Below are 14760 nucleotides of genomic sequence, written 5' to 3'. Positions count from 1 at the left end.
CAGATGAGGAGAGGATTGGGTAGAGTGGAGAGTATAGAAGAAAAGTCTAAGGAGAGAACGATATATGTATGAAAAGATGAAGGGAAAAGAAGAAAGAAGAGAAGAGAAAAAAAGAAAAGAGAATTAGGGGCGGCTGAATTGTTTTGTGTGAACTTGAAGCAAATAGACAAGCGGGGATTTGAGACGATTTTTTTTTTCTTTTTTGGTCCCCATTTACTGGTATTCATTTTCATGCGCATTTTCCACAGATTATTGCTGTGCCCTTCATTCTTTCCTCTCATGAGGTCAAGCTAAAAAATGTAAGCCTTTTTTTTGTTTCATTTCATGCTCATCACCACAACGAAGCTATTGATTAAAAAAAAAATAAAAAAAAAACACATTGATGGATCTTTCAGCAATTGATTGGGACGTTGTTTACAACAGTTGTATCAACTGCAATGTGATATCGGATTATGGAGAATCCATGGATTACTTCATGCATAGTATATACATTAGGATGCATTGCATACTTTGCCATCTAGCTCTTGAAGGAAAACATGTGTAAAAAGTCCGCCATTCTGTTGTGGCTGTTGGATAACGAAAAACAGCACAGCACAAAAAATAAAAAAATAAAGAGTCGTGCATGCATGTTTATACAAATCATGAGAGCAAAATCAGAACAATAACAAATAATAATAATAATAATAATAATAATAATAATAATAATAATAATAATAATAATAACTAGGATAAAAGACAGTGGGGAATAGAACATCTTCAATTTCTTCATCTTTACTCGATGTTTGGTAGTCCATCGTACATTAGCTTCATCTGAGTAGGAAAGAATTCACGCAATACTTGATGGAACCCATCTTTGACACCGGCTCCCCAGGACGACCTATCTGCATCCCGAAGAATACGTATCGTTTTCAGTAGATTAATTTTAGCAGGTGTCGACAGTCGAGGTTCATCATCCAGATTGGCGTTCATAAGTTGAATTCCGGCTGCTGTCACAAGCGGGAACTGGTGACGCATCAGCAAGCATGGCTGCACCGTCAAATCCGTCTGGTTCATCAGATACTCTGCTAATGAAGTCATCGCATTGGCCGATTGTGCACATACTGAACTAGCTCGGGCAGGCAAACATGGTGGATGGCGCAAGTTAGTCCGTAGGAAAGGGCGGTATAACAAAATTCGGATTGTATGGAAAGTAATGCCAAGCAATGTTGACTGAACAACATCTCGGCCTTCTATTGTGTTGGTATTGGTGACAAGCGTCGATGTCGTCCCAGGGAGACCGCGACCGGGCTCATTTTCCGGGATCATTTGTCCTTTGTTTTTGGAAGGCGTCATGGCTACAATACCCGAGAGTGGAAAAGTTTGCCAATCGGCCAGTGACCGCTGCCAGTCATCAAGTGCTACACTAAGCTTCTCAAACTCGGCAGAGTTTACAAACAAATCGTCAGACCAAGAAGATAAGAAGCACAGGATATCATCCAGTAACAACGCTTGTCGACATTGTTGGTCAAAAAATGCCTTGGCTCGATACTGTCCTCCAGGTAAATTAGAAGATGTAGTCGTAGTTGGTCCGGATCCTATTAGTTGTATGTCGACGTCCCCAGACTTTTTCAGAGATTCTGGAGGAACTATATCGGACTCATTGGGCGTTAGCCAAAACTCTGGTGTCAAGACCGACAAGCTTCCTTGTTGACCTTCCCCTCCTGGCGCCTGCGACATCTTCTTGAGCCTAGGTAGAGGCCGAAGATGAGTCTTGTCAAAAATGTGGACCGGGATATTCTAGAATTGTGACAGATAGAAGCCAATCAGACTAAATGTGATAACGAAGATGTAATAACAAAAATAAATAAATAAATAAATAAATAAAATAAAATAAAATAAAAAGACGTACAACTGGGCGATTGTAGGTTGCAGACATCCATCGATCAACGATGAAACATTGCCACCAACACATCTTTTGTTCTTCATCATTCACTTTTCTCTCTTTCAGCCTTTGTTCCTCTAACTGTTCGTCTGCAGAATTTCTCGTCTGGCCAACAACGTTGGGGCTCTCCTCACGACTCGAATCCTGAGAAAGGTGAGCATGGTGCCACCCAAGACCCATTGCCATAGTAATGGCTGTTCCCCCATACATATACGCTTGGGAATGATTTCCAGCCAAGACAGCATACTCACGTAACAGTAGCAAGGACTGTATTACCGTAAGTGATGGCTCCTCATACTCTGCCTTCAAAAGCTCGGATGCCCACTGGAAGAACTGTTCACCACGGTCCTCAAAGTCCTCGCCTGTCTCGCTCTCCCCATTCTCATCTGTTTCCATTAAATCCTGTAAACGTGATTCTTGTACTTTCTCCTGGCATTGAGCTTCTCTTTCAGTTCCATGACTCTGGGCTAGTAAAAGAACAAAGCTTTTCTCCAATCGCCGCTGCCTGTCTTCAGCAGTACTCTTTAGCATACTCCGATCGTTGATATGCCTAGATACTAATGCCAACATGGCTAATAGCAAGAGTCGATCAACATGACCTAAACATGTTGAATCTCGTTCGTTGCTGCTGTTACGAGTCTCAACGGAACCTTGCCATACATTCTCAGGCTTAGCACGGTGAAGGATCCCCGTATGAATCTCTTTGGCCTCCGGAAAGGGCCCATACTGCGCCCAGAATCGAACCAAGAATTGGTTCTTATGGAGGATCATGAACTGAGGATGAATTAGCGTGAAGTATTGTTGGATCAGGCTATGCAACATCCCGGATCGGGCCATACGGTCCAAACCCTGTTCAGATCCAAAACCATTCCTCGAGCCTGAGTTTGTGGACTTGCCCTTATAGGGAGACTCAGCATTGGAGGAGCCTGTTTGCCTCTCCTTTTCCGAATCCAACTGACGATCTTCATCATCGTTGGAGGGTGGGCTAATATCTTTATCTTGATCACTTCCTCCAAGCTCCTCCATATTAGCAACTGTCCCCTTGAAGGACATGACGCTATCGGAAAGATAGGTTGCTGTAATTTTGTTTGCAATCTCGGACTCACTCACCACGGATGCAGACAGAGTCTTAATTTTGCCAACAAAATCAGTATATAATGTGCTTGCTCGTTGGATATTTTCCATTTCAAGAGCATTCTTACGAGCCCGGATGCTAGCGCTAGAGAGGGAATAAAGCGGATCTTTTGGTATCTGAGCCTGTTGAAGCTGTTTTTTTGTAGGCACCCGCCGCACAGGTGTATCACTGCTGTCTATTCCAGAACCGATCTGATTGGAGGTCGATTTATCTTGGGTACCACGAGAACCAGATAATCTTTGCCCTGGAAGAATAAGTCGTTCATTGATGGTTTTGGAAGAAGATCCCGCATTTTGACCAACCCCATTTTCTGCTTCGATTCCAACACAGTAAAATGGATAGAAATATAACAAAAGTAAGTATGGTTGTTCAGACGCCGTCGATAGCACAAAGACTCCGCTTGAGTACTACAATAACTGTCCTGAAAAAAAAAAAAAAAAAAAAAAAAAAAAGGAAAATAAATACTTGCTCCATACTATTGTGAGCTTGAAAGTTCCTTGAAAGTGACGCCGTGTTACTAGTTTTGGCTGAGGAGGAAGATCGCGAATTCTGAGATGTAGTAGATGACGATGTAGCCGAAGACAAGGGTACAATGGACGGCCTCATGGTCGAGATTGAAGGTAAAGTCACTTTGTTATGCTGGTTTCTATCAGGGTGACTAAGCTCTTGAAATGGAGGTATTGAGATCAAAGATTGATCAGAGAGAGTTACGGGAGGGGATATGATGGGTGAGATTCGTGGATATGAATGGTCATGATTACTCCTGCCACCAACAGATGATCCAGAACCCAAGCCAGAAATAGAGTCATCTGATCTGGAGCGAGAACGCGAGGGATGGGACGACAAGGAGTCTGAAGAACCTGCATGTGAGGAGAAATTGTCACGACTATCACGATAATCACGATTGTCATGATTGTCGTGATTGTCGTGATTGTCGTCGTGTATGTGCTGCAGATGTGGCTGATGCGCTTGTTGTTGCTGCTGGGACGACAGAGAGTGATCTAGTTGCAATGCATCGATTCCAAAGAAACGCGTATTGTTATCGCCCTCGTAGTGACATCGTAATCTGTTAACGAAGCAGGAGCGACAGGGGGAGCCACCATCACATGGGGCTCTGGACATGTTGCAAGCTATGCATGGAAGTCCTGGTGCCTTAGGTCGAGAGAGAAATGTCCCATGCTCGGATGATTCCGCATTGTAGTTCCTACTGGGATTGAAGCGTACGGGATGGCTATGCTCAGAGGACATACCACGAATATGGGATCGGATGGGCCCTTCCTGGTTCACGCGCTCATTTGAAGCACGGCGCGAGGAATGGACGCCATAATTATTATATGAATCTGAATCTAAAGGACGATGGTCCTCAGAAGGAGGACTGCCATAGTGTTGGCTTTGTTGTGGCTGCTGTGGATACTGATGCTGATTTGAGTAGGAAGGATATGACTGGTGGTGGTGTTGTTGTTGCTGCTGTTGTTGCTGTTGCTGTTGCTGTTGTTGCTGGTAGGGCGACTGATAATGTAATGGCTGGAATGGATATGTCTGCTGGTGTTGGTGCTGCTGGTACTGCTGGTGCTGCTGATGCTGCTGGTGCTGCTGGTGCTGGTGATTATAATCTAAACCCTGTGGACGAAGTGTATCATGAGTAAAGCTGTTTGTGCTGCCGTTGCCTCCGCCAACAGTGTTGTCGTTACCTCCACTATATGGAACAGAGGGTGCGGGAGAGTGGGAGGAATTGTTTGAGTTGAAGTCGTTGCGGAAGAGATGGTTCATACTGGTGCGCCAAGATCAGTCACAGCGTGGTTGTGCTCAAGGCATGAAGCAGAGCAAGTAATGTAATGTTGCAATGTTCACAAACACGGCCTGATTGAGGTAAAAAGGATCGAGGTGTTGGCGAGGAAGTACACAGAGGGATAATAAGTGGGCATAGACATCAATGCTCGAGTAAAGAAGCATGCATGGGGTTGCAGGCAAGGAGCCTAGAATGTGAGTGTGAGAAACGAGAGAGGTTGAATATAAGGCAAGTTATATACTATGAAGTCAAGAAGAAAACAACATGAAATTGATTAGTTTAACAGTATAAAAGACAAAAAAAGGAGAAGGTGGCTGTAATTCAGTAGAAGCTAATGGTTGGACAAGAGCACAAGAGAGAAAGAGGGAAGATGTACGAGAGACAGAGACGATCAAGGGAACAAGAGCGAGTACAAAAGGAGAGAAAGAGAAGGAGAGGACATTTTTACCCAGTCCAGCAAAACTATGGAAACCTGTTGGGATGAAAAGTACATGTAAGCAAATAACAAAAGGCAGGAAGGAGTCCAAGTCCGTGTCCCGCTCTTATTCAAATTCCTATTCAATTAGCATTTATTTTTGAAGAGAATGAACATGGTCAGATTACTGAACCACTGTTAACTGTTATTGTTTATTACTGTTGAATTGAGAAGAATGAAATGGAAAAAGTAAGAACTCAATAGTATGATTGAAATAAATGGACATGCCCCCAGCGTTCATGTACATGAAAATGCAAAGGACACCCATTTATGCTTTCGGACGGCTTTATTAAAGAAGTAAAATAAAAATATAATTCAACTTTTAAGAATAAATAAAGTAAAATAATAAACAGGATAAAGGTAAACAGCAAAGTAGAGATTTCTTTTCCACGTCTCTTGTCTTGTCTGACCTGTCCGTCCTGTTTGTTGATAAAAATATGCACACATACACACAAAACAAAAATAAAATAAAAAGCTTACTTTCATCTCTTCTCAATGCATTGACAATATCAACAGCAGCAACAACAATTACCATTTAGACGAATGAGAATATGCCTCAACTGTCTCTTCAAATATAATTCCTATACAGCATGAGAAGGGGGGGTTGTGGCTGCAAATCTTTTTTTTTTTTTTTTTTTTTTTTTTTTTTTGGAACGCAGGAAGGAGGGGGCAGAAGGACTGAGAACTGAGGGGAGTGACACATAGTCAGACTTCTAATCGCGCGAGAGCGCGAACAGCGGTTCTCCTTTCTGTTTGTAATCATTCAGTCGAGTGTCGAGTCAGCCTAAATTGTCAGAGAAAAAAACGTACATGTACACACGTATGTTTTTTTGAGTGAGCAATTGGCGTCATTGTTCGAAACATTTCCTTCATGACTTTCCTGCGCCATTTCATCAAACAACCTTTATCCTCTCTGATCCTATGGTCTTTCTTGATGAATTTAAAACATTGGTGACAGGTACCTCGACAAAAGTGGTAAAAATAATATTTAACCAACCTTCTTAAACATCTATTGAAAAATAGACTAAGGAAGAGGACCAAGCGGTACAGAAGTTCATCTACCCAGCCTCCCTTCGTGTTACTCAAAGCAACTTATACTTGTACTCCTTCTTTTCACTATGGTTCATCAAGGAGCGCCTTCTGTTCAGCGAGTGTTGTCTTCAGGTGATAAATATACACGAATCCCTGTTTGATAACGACACTTAAACTAGTTTATCAAGCTGCCATCGTTGTTTAAACTGAAAACCAAAACGATCTCTTTATTGTTATTGCCAGTAAGGCCGCACGGTAACATGATTACTTGCGATAGTAGGAATGTGAGAGTACCTTTAGGGTTCTGTCCTACGCCAAAACTACAATTGTAACCTATACTTTGATCATATATATCATGTGTTGCAAGATTGAATGATCCTATTTCTTGTGAAGGAATCGAGACTCATTGGTGGATTATTGGATTACAGGGCTGCTAAAGGGATCTTTAACTAAGCTCAAATAAAGATTAAAGTTAGAGGCATGTGTCTATGGGAACAAGGATACTTAAATGAATGCTCTAAGAAGGGTGAATACATTCTCCCGGCCCTCATAAGATTATATTTTTACATCTGAAAAAGCTTAGTACCATGGTCCCTAACATGTATACTTTATTATCATGGCCTTGGTGTGTACATTCTTTTTGGAAGAGACGATGTCAAATCACCTTGATCATTGTTTCTCAGCCCAACCTTCATACCCTAATCCAAATAATATTTTTTACTGGTGTGTCTCTCTTTCTCAAGTAATGAATGAGAAAAGCTTGGTGATACTCACGTGTATTAATTATAGTGGATCATTTTTCACCTCATTAGCGGTGATCTTCTCCGACTGGTTGTGAAATACATCATGACATTTATAAATACTGTATCGTGTATATTAATCCTGAGCGCAGACCCGCTTCTAGCTGGCTCCGTAAAGATGAATTAAGTATTGATATCTGATTTAATCTGATTCTGTTTATTTTTGTGATTTGTGGGTCGTCAGAGTTAAATAGTCTAAGAGCTCCTTTGATGTTTGTGCATGATGGGAATAAAAAAAATTGGAGATTGTAAGGAAGGGCCCCTCTACACCTCTCTCGTTAGATTTTTTGGCTGGCAAAGCACACAGAGGTACTGGAGAAGCCTGTATTGGTCCCTCTGATCAACTCTGGTCTTGCATCACCCAAGTCGGCGGATCTTTCGTTTCCGCCCTGAATTTTTCAGTGAGATTCGTATGCACTTTTCCTCCAGCGAAGAAGGATCGGTAGCCAAAGGTTTGACATCTTCTTTTAGGTTTTATTATGTTGATTTTAAAAATATTTGTTCTAATGGGTTTAAAAAACACTAACGGCCATTTATTTGGACATTAAATCTATTCAGAGTAACAGTCATAAGTATATATAGTATAAGCCACGCTCCATACTCCTGGAGACTTACTCCCTTGGCGAACTCAGCATTTCTCATCCTCCTGGAAAACTAACTTTTGTCCCTTGGTCAGGTTCTGCTTCAAAAAAAAAAAAAAAAAAAAAAAAAAAAAAAACAAAAAGAAATACAAATGAAGGCCTCGTCAGCGTCAACTGGCACTAGGACGGAAGCTCTTGCTTACCTCGATGACTATCTTGATAGTGGGTACCATTCCCAAATTGTCTGTTTCCGCAACAACATGCTGAATGGTTTACAGCAAAGCATTATGGCAACTGTTTGGACCCATTCTTACTTTTTTTACTCTCTTCGTTTCTTAGCTGTTGAGTCTCTTCCGCTAGAACTTCAACGCCAGTTTACATTGATGCAGGATTTGGATGCCAAAGCACAATGTGAGTCGATGCAAAGTCCTAGCTTGGCGTCAAAGAATGAAGAAACGGAAATTCCTTAATGGCGCTATCAGACATTTAGTTAGTATCGACACTAAGTATCATCTCGCTACCAATATATATTTTTTTTTTTTTGATTTTTTGACTTTTTGATTTTTTAGCGATTATGGCACAAGTTAGTGCGAAGGCAGCGGAATTCATTGATAACGTTCAGGCATGCACCCCACAAGAAAGAATTCAATTACTCAAATCGTTAAACGAGATGCTAGTTGAGAGCCTCAGGCAAGGCGAGGAGAAAGTCGCATTGGCAACAGCAGCCTATGATGTTGTAAGCTTTTTTTATTTTCTTTTTTCTTTTGTATTTGTCAGGAGATATGTTTATCTTTAAATTGTTGCTTCAATCTTCTCCTCTGTTCTTATTTAGGTTGATCGGCATGTTAGACGTCTGGATGATGACTTACAGAAGTATGAAGATGAGCAGATGATTGGACCGGGACGCCTTGGCAATACAAACTCTATAACAGCTGGAGCATCAACAGCAGATCGTAAGGATGAATCGGCAAGTGCTGTAGTAGCATCGACGGCCACATCTAATAAAAAGGGTAGGAGAAATGAAGGCATTGAATACTATTTTGCTCATATTGGGCATATGGCTTGCCAGTTAAAAAAAAAAAAAAAAAAAAAAAAAAAAAAAGTGGCTTATCCGTATTTCGCCATTATATTTCATCAAGGAGGATCCTCGGCTGCACAAGATACACCACCATCAAAGAGTAAGCTAATATGGATTTACAGTAATTTACTCTAGTATGGAACAATACTACTTTAGACCATTGTAGCTCAATTTTCTTATTATTATGATGCTTCAAAACAGGGAAAAAGCAGGCCCATAATACTAATAATAGCAATAACAATGCAGCAACACCGGCACCAACAACGTCAGAGAAACGTAAAGGAGGAGCAGTAACAACGTCGAGTGGATCCAAAGGAGCTAAGAAGACGTACGTTGAGTTAAAAGCTGATAGGAGTGCCATTTCTAATTTACTTCATTTTGATTCTATGCTGATCCTATGATACTCAATACATTATCTTCTATAGGACATCATTCACGTCGGAACTGCCGATCGATCCGAATGAGCCTCTCTACTGCTATTGTCAACAAGTTTCATATGGCGAAATGGTCGCCTGTGACAATGGAGATGTATGTAACTTTAAATAGCATTGCTTTGTTGTTGCGATCCGCTATTCGTTGTACACTGTGCTAATATCTACTGATCCTTAACTTAGTGCGAAATCGAGTGGTTCCATCTTTCTTGTGCAGGCCTTAAAGCGCCACCAAAAGGCAAATGGTATTGTAAGGACTGTTCACAGAAGTCAAAAAAGCCACAGAAGAAGTAATCCGAGCTACGGTTGTGTTCTTGGCTGTAAGAGCACTCCAATCCCAATGTGTCTTTATCTATTGATTGCCCGCTTTCAAAAAAAGGCATAATCTTTTTTTGTCTCCCTTTTTGGCGCTTTTGCCTAATAAAGACATGTATATTTTTTCCACATTAAGGATTCCTGTAAAAAAGCCATTTTATTCCGTAAAGCAAACCTTTCTTTCTTTCTTTCTTTCCTTTTTTTTTTGTTATCGGCTCCGAACGATAGGCACTGTTAATTATCAGAACAAAGAAGTATATGTTATTTTTGCTAAATCGAAAAATCGAGAAATCGGGACGATAAAACAAGTACATATGATATTAAGAGGACAAGGTTTAAAGCTTACAGATGATACAAACGGCCAGTATCATTAGCAAGACCATTGTGCAGGGCCTAGGTCTCCGAAAAGAATGGCAAATGATGTACTTGGGAAAGCCGTACCGTCTTGGATCGTAGTGAGATCGAGTATGTCTCGCTTCAGTCCCATCATATAGTCTTAAAGATACCAAGCCCTCGGCTTCAAGCTGTCGGCGAATTTCAGGATCTAAATGCTCAGGTCCAGGCAGTGTTTGTAAAGGGAAACGACGGCCACGCTGACGACGTTTATGTGATGCTTTGTGTGCAGGGGCGACAACAATTGGGCCACTGCACCGGCCAGAATGATGGTTACGGTGGAGTCCTTCTCGTAAGGTGAATGTTGCCAAGTGCGTAGAATTAGAAGTAATACTCAAGGCCTGATCAAAATGAGTTGGTTCTGTCACAGTTCTACGCTCCGTGCGTTGCTTTTTATGCTCGCTTCTCTGAGGTTGCTCTACACTGCTAACGATATCGTGGTTGTTCTCACCGCTGCCATCACTATTGTTTCTGTTGTCCTTCTGCTCCTCAAGCTCATGACTATAATCTCGAGTTTGAAGGGGGTGTGGTACGGTGATAGCAGGCAAGTATGCCCAAAAATAATCTGTTATTGAGGAAGCAAGGTTGATAGTGCCAGGCGCGATGATATTTGTGAGATAATCGAATGTCGCATAGCCCGTAGACATAATTAAATCCGAGAAATGTCGCGTCGACCCATAAAGTGCAACACCGGCCGCGGTAGCAGGAGCAGCAATAGAATGGATAATATAGTGTTTAGATGAAAGACGGGTAATCTGCCCTATGTCATCATCGTGTCCAATAGTTCGTTCCGAGGGGAAGGAAGCATTTGATGGGACAACAACGGAGTCGCTGCAAGAGGCAGTGGGGGGCTGGTGTGCTGAGCTTGATAAAAATCGCGATGGAAGGCGCCAAGGCAAAGAAGGATAGTGAAGGGGCTGCAGGCTCTCAAGTGCTGGTAAAGCTATAGCCTGTTCATGCCCTGAGACTGTGTCAGTATCACAGCCTCCAGGAACATTCGTATTGGGCAATGTCTCTGCTTGGATAGATAATGGATTGGAGTATGTGTTTTCTTCAATACTTAAGGCATCCAATTCTACTGACGTGGGTCTTTGCAGAGTCACTGTTGATATGCCCTCATTTGAATATAAAACTTTGACATGATTTTCTTCCTGATTCAATGTCAAAGACGATATTGTGGCATTGAATCGCTGATAAGCCTCGGACTTCGGAGCAAAGGTGATTGGAACTATGGCTAGGATTGATCCTTCTTTGTTATTGCTGCTATTGCCGCTACTGTAGTTATTCTCAGTCCCCTCTTGAGTCGATGAACATCTTTCCGGGCTTCTTGCCAAATGAAATAATGAAGTTGTCGTCATTATTTGGTGTTTTTCAGTAGCAGCTTCATTCTCATTGTGGTCCTCATTACCATTGTCACCAATATTTTTGCCATTCTTATAAAAAGGGTCCTGGAGTATCTGATTTCCCTCTTTTCCAAAACTGCTGCCGTCATCAATGTTGATGTAAAATGAGCTGGCTGCTGTGAAGCTTTCAACGTCGTTATCGTTACAGCCGTTGCAGGAATCGGTATCGAAGGCAAACGTATCCTTTACATCCCTAGATGGGCTTATTATTGGATATGTAGGAGGACTACTCTTCCGGCTAGCTGTCGATTCACTATGTGCAGGATCCTTCAGCTGTAGGAATGTTTTTTTAGGAAGTAAAATTTGTAACATGCTGACGTCCTTTTCTATCATGACTGAAATATGCTTCTTGCTGCCGCAAATATGCCGTGGAGCGGTTAGTTTTTGGTAAACCGAGTGATAACAACAATTGATGGAGTGGTAGGCGCCACACTTGAGAGGAAGAATCGAGCTGGTCGTACACGTGTAAATGTGGGCGGTCTTCGTCCCTTACGTTTTTTTATTTGGTTTTTTGCTTGGCACACTCTGCCGTTACATATTTTTGGCCCAGTTACTCATTAGAATGGATGTGGTATGGCTTTACGTCTTAGAGTATAAAGAAAGAATAGAGGACAATTGAGAAAGGGAGGAAAAGAAAGAAGTAGATCTAGAAGGATTTTAAAGAGCAAAGATCGAAGAAAAAAAAAAGGCTTTATTCAGTGTAACAAACGTAAAAAAAAAAAGATCCATTGATACTCTCCGCATCCCATACTATAGAATTAGAAAAGCCAGATTAGTATAAATGAAAGCATCAAAGACATGATTGTAATACATCAATGATGAACAATGTAGAAGAATATAGGCAAGGAAAAAGAAAAAAAGAAATAGTAAAGAAGGCTTGTAAGACATTTGATAAATAATTTTGTGATGGTACGCGTTACTAATACTTTGCTAGTTTGACATTATTAAACTAAGATAGATATACTCCGTCCCATTTGGTCAGTAATTCATATATTTTTTGAATAATCTTGATTGAATTGGGAGCCAATTATATTCCTTGGCACCAGTTCGTCACGGAGGGTGAAATGTCAAAATCAGCCACCAAATCAATTCAATCATCGTTTTTTGAATAGAAAATATATGAATCACTGACCAAACGAGTTGGAGGATACAAATGTATGAAAGAGCCTACTTGTCTGCAACTATTGTCCATAAAACATGATCCCTGCATAACTGTGATACCAAAGTATTGCTTTTTTTTTTCTTCCTCCAAGAGGCTAGACTGTTTCAAACTTTGTACTTGAATTAATTTTTGTTCAATGAAGATCTTAAGATGAGGGATGAAACCCTTTCGGCAACACAGCGGGATTTTTTTTTTTTTTTTTTTTTTAAGGACCTTGTAGTGGAATGTCACATTTTAAACACGAGAACTGGAATGTGAATTTTGCAATTAAAAAAATATAAAAAAAGCTGCGTTACACTCTTTAACAAAAGCTGAGAGGTATATATGCCATGCCATGTTATGGGCATCTACAGTAGAGGTTTGGAAGAGCACATCTCATCAAATGTATTTGACACATCCAGATGGATAATAAAAAGCAAAAAAGATCGGGAAGAAATCTCCTTTGATATTTGCATGCATGTGAACCTTTTCCGAACACGCAATGACTTCAGGCACATATTGCTGATTTTGAATAAACTGCAACGGCTGAGCAGAAGTTGGCCTCATTCTAATCACTTCATATATGTCAACATGTTTCCATCTTGCCCCTCTTTCTTCTCAGCTCTCACATTCTGTGATCATATACCCATTTAGCCCGTCCCACGCGTCGGAAGTTGAATTGCTTTTACCAACAGGATAGGCGATGGATCTGTGTCTGCCGACTCTACATTATCGTTTTATAACATACATACGACACCTCCATCTGTTGTATATATCCGCAGTATCGCATATGTACCGCCCCATAATTACCTCTTCCTGTCTTCAAACCTACTACTAGCATACAGATATTGAATACCCACGGTTGTCTTTCGTGTTTGCCACCACTATAATCAAGCATAGTTATACTGACCTCATATTCCTGCAATGTTTACTCATTTCGTATGTGAGCCCACCCACAGATCAATGAAAAAATATCGCTTGTCTTTGGTCTGGGCTCTAGCTCTGTTGCTCAAAACCCCAAATTTGTTATCATCGTCACCTCGCATTAATTCAAGCTCTATGGGCGTGTTCGAGAAAAGGATTATTGCTGATGCCAGTATTGACATTGGGATTTAGTTAAAAGATACAGATCTTGTGGACTTGGCGCTTGTCTCCTACTACATTTCATTGCATTGGCACTTGGCCAATGTTGATTTTCTGTTACCATTCCTTTCCCATCCCCCAACATTTAGATCACCTTTACGCATGGTCTCGCACAAAAAAAAAGTTAATGTTGTGTCACCACCCTGTAATGAAAATGAGTTTCTTCGACTATCAAAGCTTCGGACTGTGTGTTTTCCTTCTCTTTATCCTTCTTGGCCCGGGCACTGTTTACATGGCATCAAAAAAATCAAAATCCGCTGGATGCTCCCGAACTTCCCGCGAGTTCGGTTTGGACAGGGGAACTCGTAGCAACGCGTTCGGAATCATCAATTGTTAGCCCTCTCTCCTTCAGAGGCAGATGGTAGATGTATAATGACGGGAATTAATGAGGGTTTACAAAGATGGAATGAGTTGTAAGGAAAGAAACATGAAAGGGAGAAATATATGCAGGAGATTATTGTGAAATGTTTTTAATTTGTTTTTTTCTCTGATCGTGATCGAGACGCGTAAAGGTAACATGCTGCAATGAGCATATGCTAGTGGGCAAAGAAAAGAAGGGCTAAAACAGCTTTATTGCCATGTGTCGCGTCTTTAGTCAGTCTAGTACAGTATATTTGAGTAAGCAATCAGTGGGTATTTTCCCATAAATTGATATTAAAAAACAAGTAAAAATACGACTATTTTTCAATTCATTTTATAGTTTTTAGTAAATGTTTTTGGATAAACAAACGAGTTAGGGATTGTGGGATTATGGGCTGCAAAGGCTTATCAGTAACACTGCTATATCTGTCTCTGTTAGGAATTAAAGAAGTAGAGATAGAAACAAAAGTTACCCCCATCAGTTTGGACCTACGCAAACCATAAAACAGTTGAGGTTTGCAAATGTAAAATCATTTGTTGTTATTGTTTTAATTGGATTGACACATTGGCCAAATTTTATAGATGTCCTGTTTTGGGAGTAAAAGATGGACATTTCTACCGCTGTTGATTTCCTTTGGGCTAGCCACATGTGTCAAAATCTGCAATCAAACATGCCCCTGTCCTTCACACCAAGCTGTGGCAAATTTCGATAAACATTTGGAAGCATCGCCATTTCCCCCTGGCAAATATGCTCGTCACTCAA

The 14760-nt window shown here is 40.9% G+C and overlaps 3 protein-coding genes across 3 annotated transcripts; 1 reads left to right on the top strand and 2 right to left on the bottom strand.

Moving 5' to 3' along the window:
- Nucleotides 1–771: 771 nt before the first annotated feature.
- Nucleotides 772–4826, bottom strand: BCR41DRAFT_398008 (fungal-specific transcription factor domain-domain-containing protein; the record flags this gene model as incomplete). Its single annotated transcript, XM_022028927.1, has 3 exons — nt 772–1776; nt 1889–3369; nt 3533–4826. 3 exons carry the CDS (start codon nt 4824–4826, stop codon nt 772–774), a joined length of 3780 nt encoding a protein of 1259 aa, XP_021879655.1.
- Nucleotides 4827–7857: 3031 nt separating this feature from the next.
- Nucleotides 7858–9684, top strand: BCR41DRAFT_357053 (inhibitor of growth proteins N-terminal histone-binding-domain-containing protein). Its single transcript, XM_022024794.1, has 8 exons — nt 7858–7955; nt 8073–8144; nt 8303–8469; nt 8566–8743; nt 8873–8911; nt 9013–9139; nt 9237–9339; nt 9426–9684. Exons 1-8 carry the CDS (start codon nt 7886–7888, stop codon nt 9534–9536), a joined length of 867 nt encoding a protein of 288 aa, XP_021879654.1. The 5' UTR covers nt 7858–7885; the 3' UTR covers nt 9537–9684.
- Nucleotides 9685–9765: 81 nt separating this feature from the next.
- Nucleotides 9766–11686, bottom strand: BCR41DRAFT_398006 (hypothetical protein; the record flags this gene model as incomplete). The annotated part of the gene is made up of 2 exons (XM_022028926.1): nt 9766–9788; nt 9904–11686. The coding sequence occupies 2 exons, from the start codon at nt 11684–11686 to the stop codon at nt 9766–9768; spliced, it is 1806 nt and encodes a 601-aa protein (XP_021879653.1).
- Nucleotides 11687–14760: the final 3074 nt, after the last annotated feature.

The sequence above is a fragment of the Lobosporangium transversale genome (genome assembly GCF_002105155.1).
Source record: "Lobosporangium transversale strain NRRL 3116 chromosome Unknown BCR41scaffold_28, whole genome shotgun sequence".
NCBI lineage: Eukaryota > Fungi > Mortierellomycota > Mortierellomycetes > Mortierellales > Mortierellaceae > Lobosporangium > Lobosporangium transversale.
The sequence above is the reverse complement of the archived record's forward strand: the minus strand, read 5'-3'. Positions and strand labels throughout refer to the sequence as shown.

What these genes read in the sequence shown, in the direction of transcription:
- BCR41DRAFT_357053 (XM_022024794.1), top strand. Translation starts at nt 7,886, where the DNA reads ATGAAGGCCTCGTCAGCGTCAACTGGCACTAGGACGGAAGCTCTTGCT. An exon ending in GGCCACATCTAATAAAAAGG is followed by an intron (nt 8,744 to 8,872) that starts GTAGGAGAAATG and finishes TATTTCATCAAG; the next exon opens with GAGGATCCTCGGCTGCACAA. An exon ending in AGATACACCACCATCAAAGA is followed by an intron (nt 8,912 to 9,012) that starts GTAAGCTAATAT and finishes GCTTCAAAACAG; the next exon opens with GGAAAAAGCAGGCCCATAAT.